This window comes from Marmota marmota, unplaced genomic scaffold (genome assembly GCF_001458135.2).
Source record: "Marmota marmota marmota unplaced genomic scaffold, marMar, whole genome shotgun sequence".
NCBI classification, from domain to species: Eukaryota; Metazoa; Chordata; class Mammalia; order Rodentia; family Sciuridae; genus Marmota; species Marmota marmota.
Window position 1 is genome coordinate 28,410,916 of NW_026000093.1, and position 9,158 is coordinate 28,420,073.

The 9,158-nt window shown below is 34.6% G+C and overlaps 1 protein-coding gene across 3 annotated transcripts in view; it reads right to left on the reverse strand.

The window, feature by feature from the left end:
* The window catches only part of Il7 (interleukin 7), a 78,753-nt gene that overhangs the window by 67,673 nt on the left and 1,922 nt on the right, over window positions 1-9,158 (reverse strand). For 2 of the 3 annotated variants that reach the window (XM_015485892.2, XM_015485891.2), the window contains exon 2: window positions 4,201-4,334. In XM_015485892.2, coding sequence (XP_015341378.2) covers window positions 4,201-4,334 — 134 coding nt within the window. The remainder of the gene's footprint in view (window positions 1-4,200; window positions 4,335-9,158) is intronic. The other variant, XM_048783090.1, reaches the window with a different exon arrangement.

Sequence of the window (9,158 nt, forward strand, 5' to 3'; positions counted from 1 at the left end):
TTCCTAACCCACTTGAATCAAAGTGTGAAATATGATATATCAAGAAATTTGTAATGTTTTGAACAACCAACAATAAAAAATTAAAAAAAAAGACAAGACTATATATATATATATATGTGTGTGTGTGTGTGTTTGTGTGTGTGTGTGTGTGTGTGTACAGGTACAGTGGCACTTGCCTGTAATCCCTGTAATCCTAGTGGCTCAAGAGGTTGAGGCAGGATGATGGCAAGTTCAAAGCCAGTTTTATCATCACAGTGAGGCTCTAAGCAATTCAGTGAGACCCTGTCTCTAAATAAAATATTTTTAGGGGGTTGGGGTTGTGGCTCAGAGGTAGAGCGCTCACCTAATATGCATGAGACACTGGGTTTGATCCTCAGCACCACATAAAAATAAAATAAACATATTGTGTCCACTTATAACTAAAAAATAAATATTTTATAACAATATTTTTTTTAAAAAAAGGCTGAGAATGTGGCTCAGTGGTTGAGTGCCCCTGGGTTCTATTCTCAGTACTAAAAACAAAATCAGGTATGTGTTAAAGAAAACCATCCAGAATATATATTTAAATAAAATGAATTGTTCTATGAGGGATCTCTGCTCTCACCTTGAATAAAGATTTTTTTTATCTGAAAAAAAAAAAAGAATTATAAACCTATCCATACTTTCCATAAAATAGTTTGGCAACATGTATCAAGAAACCTAAAATGCTGATTCTATTTAATTTAGTCACTCCAATTCTATGAATCTGTACTCCATGCTTGGCAGATCATATAGAGTAAGGTACCTTATCATATATTATGAAACTTTCTTTCCCTCTGCATTAAGTAGAAAGAATGAATCTCATTCTTATCCTGTTCCCTGTTTGGACTTCAGATTAGAGTTAGAATAATTTCCATATTTTTACTACTATAACTCTATTCTATGTCCACTTGAAGAAAATGTTAGCAATTTTATCTAGTTTTTTTACTTCATTTTATATAATTTTTATTTATGTGTATATCATTATTAATGTACGTAGAAGTTACCATGAGGATATTATACTAAATAAACAAATGCTAAATTTGTATGGGAAGGGCAGGCTCAACAAATTTTACTTAAAAGGTATACTATCTAAATATATTGGAGATCAGCTCAGTATGCACCAACATGCACTTTTCCTTCAGTTGAAACTGATCTGTGTTATACCACAATGTATGTCTATTCATTTCCAAATGTGGCTCACAACCAGTATGTTTGAAATAATAGGGTGGTGGTTGCTCTTCCTCCTTTTAAAACTACTATTTGCATTCTTTACCACCAAAACTTACGCACCACTGAAATGCAAGCTTCTTAAAAGGAGGATCTATCCCTGGTTCACACATACAGTAATTTGTAAATGTGGTTGAAATAATGCTATTTGATCCTCTGCCCAGTTAATAAAATTGAATGGGAAATGTTACTTTAAATCAAAATATTACTAAGAACACTTAAAACAATGTCAAAAATAGTATGAGATATAAATTACACATGTATTGTTTAGTGTGTACATTTTTTTTTCTTGTCAATGGGAAAAAACAGGGATCTTTGTGGTACAGCATTCAGCATTACCTTGAATTCCCCAAACTCTTCCAAGAGGCAGAATTCTCAAATTCCCAGAACATCAAACCATTTCAACATAAGTATGTGGAAGAGAAAGTGTAAGGAAGGGACAGATAAGACAATTTGTGCCACTTTATGAATATTTGAGAGAGGGTTTATCTTTGTTATGCAGGGATTCAAACTAATTGTAAAAGACTGATTATATATGAAATCAATATATCACATTGTATTGATATATCTCTTAAACCATAAAATAAAATTAACTTTTGCAGATGGCATGATTGTCAACGTAGGAAATCTCAAAGACCATCATTAATAAACTCCTGGAACTAATAAACAATTGTAACACGATTTCATGATACAAAATTTATATAAAAAACCATGGCTTTTCTACACATCAGAAATGAACAACTGGAACTTGAAATTAAAAACACAACATCATATTTCAAAAGCCTTAGAATATGAAATAGGTATAATTCTATCAAAATAAATACAGGACCTATATAAAAAAGTACAAAATTCTTATCAAATAAATCAAAGAAAGATATAAACAAATGCAGAGCTGTTATAGGATATGGCTAGAAGACTCAGTATTGTTGAGATGTCAGTTCAGATGTGAGTTCATATACATTACCCATAAAGATACACAGATTGAAGTAAGAATCTGAAAAGATGTTCAACATCATATTACTAGGTAACTGTAAATTAAAACAACAATGGCAAAAGTCCCAGACTCTGACAATACCAGATGCTGGCATGGGTGAACAACCTTAGGCTTTTATTCACTTCTGGGAGAATGTGGAATGGTACAGTCACTTTAGAAGGCACTTTGGCAGTTATATACAGAGCTAAGCATAATTTTATAATCGGTTATGGTTTGGCTCTGGAAGGCCCCTCCAAAGTTCCACAGTAATGTCCAGAGATGGGGCTTCTGAGAAGTGATTGAATCTGAGGCTCTCACACTATCAGTTGATTAATCCATTTCATGAATTAATAATTTGAATGGACTACTGGGAGGAGGTGGAACCTATAGGTTGGTGGGGCATGGTTGGAGGAAGTAGATCACTATGGGCATGCCCTTGGGGACTATATCTTGTCCCTGGCCCCCTTCTCTGTCTTCTGTCTCCTCCATCCCTCCCTTCCTTCCTTCCTCTCTTTCTCCCTCCCTCCCTCCCTCCCTCCCCTCCTTCTTTCTCCTCTTCCTAGCCACCAAGAGCTAGGCAGCTTTCCTTTGCCATACCCTTCCACCATGATGCTCAGCCTTGTCTCAGGCCCAAGCCAAAGAAGCCAGCTAAGCATTGACTGAAACATCTGGAACCATGAGCCAAAATAAATCTGTCCTCCTCTAAGTTGTTCTTGTCAGGTATTTTGGTCACAGTGAGGAAAAGCTGAGTAACACACCATATGATTCAGCAATCAGACTCCTAGATATTTATCCAAATGAATAGAAAACTAATGTTCTCACCAAACACTGCACATGTATGTTTACAGAAGCCTTTATTTATAATTGCCCAAACTTGGAAGCAACCAGGATACATCCTTCCATCTGTGAATAGATAAACTGTAGCCTATCCATTGAATGGAATATTATTCTACAATAAGAAAATAAATGAGCTACCAAGCCACAAAAAAGCATGGAAGAACTTTTGATGCACATTTCTAAGTAAAGGAATCCAGCCTAAACAGGCTACAGACTGCATGATTCCAACTACATAACGTTCTAGAAAGGGAAAAACTAGAGAGACAGTAAACAGATCAGCGGTTGCCAGGAGTGCAGAGGGAGAAAGGGAAGGATGAGTCAGTGGAGCATAGGCAATTTTTAGAACAGTGAAATGAATTCTATGTGATACAATACTCATGGATACATGATATTATACCTCTACCAAAACCTACAGAACTGAATAAAACAGTGAATCCTAATGTCAGTTATGAGCTTTGATTCAATAATGTATTAATAATAATTCCTCAATTTTAACAAATGTACTACACTAATGCAAAGTGATAATAATAAGGAAAACTGTGCAGAGGGAGAAGTACATGGAAATTCTCTAATTTTTGTTCAAATATTCCATAAATCAAAATCTGTTCTAAAATATAAAATCGATTAATTAAAAACAGTGTTTACAGAAAATAAAAATTAACTTTCAGGATATTATATATAATACATATGTACAAAGTATATATGCATAAATATGCATGTATACATATTCTGATAAAATACACACTTTTTTACACCTTGACTTTTAGATATTGTCCTCTGTTATTCAACCTCTCCTTATGTAATGTGTCTACAAAGACTAACACCATAAAGGTGAGATTGGGGAAATGCAGGTAGTAATAATGAATTATGCTTATGAGAAATTTGATCATAAAGGGTAACAAGACTGAAATGGATAGTGAGAGTCTTAGGGTCTAGGAAAGATTTATTTTTAAAGGACATTAAAATATAATGATGGAACTAATAAAATATATAGTTATCGGTACATTACATTTTATTTTAGTAGTTATTTCATTTTTGTCCATAAATATAGATGGATACTTGATTATAAAATGGCATGCCAAAAATATATATGATATTTTCCCAATGAGCAAAAATGTAAGAAAAACAAAAAAAGCACATACCAATTCATTGAAGCTGATCATTAGAACATGCTCAAATTCTTTACCTTCTTTACCTTTAATATCACAATCAGATGAAGTTACTGGTAACAGAGCAAGGATCAAGGGAGGAATTCCAAAGATATACCTAAAAGAAACTAAATTCAACAGTAAATAAGAATGAGCTAAATGTTATGTCATGTTATATTTGATCGTGGTTTTACAATGGGCTTGACCACTTATTTTTAATAATTTTAAATATGTATCTCAGTTCCTGAATAATGGGGGAAGAACTCTATACACTGAAATTATATAGCAACCAAACTAGAACTACATTTTGAAATTTAGGTTTCATTCTTTTTTTTTTTTTTTTTGTAGCATGCATTGAACTCAGGGGCACTCAATCACCAAGACACATCGCCAGCCCTATTTTGTATTTTATTTGGAGGCAGGGTTTCTCTGAGTTGCTTAGTGCCTCGCTTTGGCTGAGACTAGCTTTGAACTTGAGGTCCTCCCGCCTCAGCCTCCAAACCATTGGGATTACAGGCGTGTGCCACCACACCGGGCTTCATTCACTTTGTTAACATAGAAATTTCTGTTAGGAAGTGTAGAACAGTGTGATGAGATCAAAGAACACTTCTGAAAGACACTTTAGGGGTAATGATGACTTAGTAAATGTGGATTTATGTTGAACATCCTTGTAAGAGAAGGTATCTGCAGGCAAAGAGGTATGCTACAGTTTTAAAAAGTTACACAATATTGAAATTTTATGATGTATGGCATGTGATTGTTTATGTGAAAACTTGAACATGGTACACTTAAAGGAATATTCATTGACTTCTCCCTGGAGGGCAGCACTGTGGGAGGTTCATCTACACAACACTACACTGTGATCCTGTTCTTTCTTTTTAGTGATGGAACTTAAAGGGTTTCCCTGCCCCCAATTCTTACAGAATTACACTTGTATTTTGATACTCCCTTTTCTTCTTTTCATTATTTTCTGAATTTATGGACTCAGAGATCCACATTTTATTCAAACACATCTTTTCTCAAATTCTTGCCATGTTAGAAAACCCAAAAAATAAATTCACACCCTGTGAATTCATTATGTCTGTCTGTTTTAGATAAGTCTTCCCCATTAGAAGCAGCTATACAATAAAAAGAAATGAAATTTTTAATGGTGTGATTTGGGGCTGTAAAAATACACAAACTGGAAATTCAGTGATTCCCAGAAACATTAAATTTGATCTATTTCTTCACCAGCCTGCCATAGTGTCTTGTTTGCATTGTTCCATGAACTCTGAGTTATGTTGAGTTTTTGAGGGTTTCACAAAAGAACTTTAATTGTGCTTGTTCAGTGCATGGCATTTCCACGTGTACCTTCCTTAATTAAGAGTTCAATTAACCTTCCTTCCACTCAACGAACTAATATTGTGACAACTGCCTAAAAACTGTTAAGGATATCATAAAATTTCCAATAACTGTATTATGTTATCATCTGTCTTAAAAAATCAGTAACTCTCCCTAATAAATTATGCTTTTAGTGACTGATATTTTTACAAATACAGAAAATAGACTAGGCAAAAGTTAAGGAACACGCGTAAATCATACGTCTTATCTTCTTGTGACATAAAGAAATATAAAGAAATATAATGCAAGAGTGAGACACAAAATCTGTTCATAGATCTAATACTAACTACCTGTATGCACTGTAACTAAGAATACATTTAGGAGACAAGTGATTATGATCCTAGTTACTTTTAATCAAATATCTACCAGATGCTGGTTGCTGGTGCCAGGGACTGTTAGGAGTATTTATATATATTCCTGCAAGTAGCACAGAGGTAGTAGGTGTCAAGTTTGGACATTCACCTAAGTTTACTGTCTTACCAGAATTTGATCAAAAAAAGCCCTAATATTTTGATAACATGTAATTTCAGTGGCCTTCTGCATAAAAACTGCTTCCATGTGATAATATTCAGTTCCACCTTTCTCTTCTTCTATCATTTCTTCCTCCTGAAGATCTTCAAACAGTAATTAATTGCTCATTAATTATTGGCAATTAATCTGACCTGGTATTGGATATGTACAGTTCGTAGAGAAACATACTTTTAATTTCTCTTTTCATTTCCAGGTATCCTAAAGTTATACTTTTGGAGAAATAGACAAAGAAGGAAAAATTATAAGGCACATAATTTAGAATGAACTTTAAGGAGACTATAGTAAAATAATTAAATGCTAGAGTGAAAAGGAGATATGTTTATCATTATACTTAAATGTTATTTCAGAGGCCAATATTTTATATATTAAAAATGAGGTGTTTTATTTTCCATAAGCACCGTCTTCTTCACCCCAATTTTCAGTTATAACTACTCCCCAAACTCATATCAACCTACTATTTCATTGGATGGCATTTTATCAATTCTTTCCAATGATGGTTGGATGGAAAGTTCAGTCTTTGGGATGCTGCAACTAATTTCTCAATGCTAAAACATAATTTATCTTGCCTGTAAAGAGTCTTCTGTTACCATAGTTGTTGTGGAAAAGCTAGCCCCACACACTAGGACAATATAAAGCATGAGGCTTTGGAAACACAGAGACCTGGGCCTTCTGTCCTCATAGGATAGTGGGTTGTGTTACTGAGTGAATGGCTTCATCTACCTGATTTTTAAATGAAAACATTAGACTAAATGATCTCTTAAATCTTTTTCAGCTCTTAAGCCCCTTCATTCTGTCTTACCTGGCCATTCAAATAGAGAAACTCTTCAGGTTTAAAATTGCTTTCAGGACAATTCTGCAAAACTATCCCAGGCCTGAGACCCACATCTCAATGATTCTCAGCTCTCTCAAGATCTGGTTTGTTTTACAACGGAAATCTTTTCTTCCATACTACATACTTAAGTAATATATGAAGATTGTTTGGCTTGAGGGGACTTTGAACAGTGTCACAATGGGAAAGAGACTCAGCTTTATTTTATTTTGTTTGCATTTGTTTCATACTATATAGGCCTCTGCCCTTCCCCCTCCCCCTGAACTTTTCATTGGATTACAGAAAAGACAAACCCTAAGGAACAATGCAAGGCAAGTGTGGGCTTGTGGAATTGTCTTTAAATCTCCTGAAGGGACTGAAATTGGAGAATTTGTTTTCAGTAGGGAATTTGGTTAAACAGAATGATAGCAGTTTAAGAATTCTTGTTGGTTTTTAATTTAAGCCAAATAATACATTCAATTCTTAGCTGCTCAAGTTATGGGGTCAAAGTGAAGATAAATAAATTGTTTCTACAGCCCTCCAAATCCAGTCTTTTATCAGAATTCAAGAGCAATAGTGTTTATTGAATGCCTATTACACAAACCTCTTTTCACTGGGAATATAATTCCAAAATCATTTCATGAAGTACTTAGAAATTATTTACATTTTTCTGGGTGCAGTGGCACAGGCCTGTAATTCAGAAGCTTGGGAGGCTGAGGCAGGAGGATCACAATTTCAAAGCCAGCCTCAGCAAAAGTAAGATGCTAAGCAACTCAGTGAGATCCTGTCTCTGAATAAAATACAAAATAGGGCTGGGATATGGCTCAATGGTCTAGAGCCTCTGAGTTCAATTCTTGGTCCAACCCTCCCAGAAAAAGAAATCATTTACATTTTACAGGTGTAGAATCTAGGGCCCATAGAACGTTTTTCCAATATAGAATGTGCCTAGGAAGAGCCAAGATTCAAATCTGTTTTGTTCAGGTTAAGGAATCTAGAAACTCAGCTTTTAGCTACTGTGGTACCCCACTTCCTATAAAAATGTATACATGGGTTTAAGAGGAAGGCAAAAGAACTCATTTCCTTTTCTGCAAAAACTTCACCAAGGTAATTTCTGGCCAAGCTCAGAAACTGTATCATATACCCTTATTTCAAAAAAACACTAAATATTTGCTTTTATTTGAGTAGGTAATGTGAGTGAGACTAGCAGAAAAAAAGATCTCAACACATAAATATGATTAGACATCTGAGTTGGTCCTACAAAATAATCTTTTCTATTTTTAAGTTATTTAAACACTGATATGGTGCAATTTGTAAATTCTCTTTGTACCTATTCTAATCATTTTGGTTTTCTGCTTTTATTACTATTCCATTGTTTTCAGTCCTCAAATATGAAGAATTCACCCAAATCCAATTGCATAGTTGAGGATCACATAGTGAGTCATCATCTACTTAGAAACTGAGCTGTTTCCATGTTTTCTTTGCAATGCCCTTGGTTCTAATGCAATTACTTCTTTCTGGTTCTCCTCCTCATTCTAACACATCTTGGGGGGTTTCTTATTATTTTTTTTTCTTGGTACTGAGGTTTGAACCCAGGATTGCTTCACCATTGAGCTACATCTCCAGTCCTTTTTATTTTTATTTTTTTGAGACAGGGTCTCCTTAAGTTGCTTAGGATGGCCTTGAACATGCAGTCCTCCTGCTTCAGCCTTTCAAATGGCTGGAATCACAGGTGGGCATCACCACACTGGGCTTATCTACTTCACCTCTCAAAAGAAAGAGCAAAGAAAGAGATGTAAACGGTATTCCTATGTACAGTCTTGGAGTTTGAACTTCTCATAAAATCACTTGGAACCAAGATGTAGAAAACCACTCAATATAATAATTACATTATAACACATTAAAGTTTAGAATTTTAATATTTTGTTTGCTATTAGTAGTTTATGATGCATTAATATAGATGTACATCCAAAAATAAAGTTTCCTTACTAAAAGTATACACCCTGAGTTTCTTTTGTCTTTTTATGTCTCTACTTTTGATAAGAGGTAATTCAAGGATTAGAATCAGGAGAGAACCAGAAAGAAGTAATTGCAGGTGAAACCAAGGGCATTGCATAGAAAACACAGATACAGCTCCATTTCTAATTCTACATTTAAACTTCTGGAGCACTTTTCTAACAGATCCATAATTGTCTTTGATATTATCTCATGCTCCTCCTCCTCCCCCCCCCCCCCC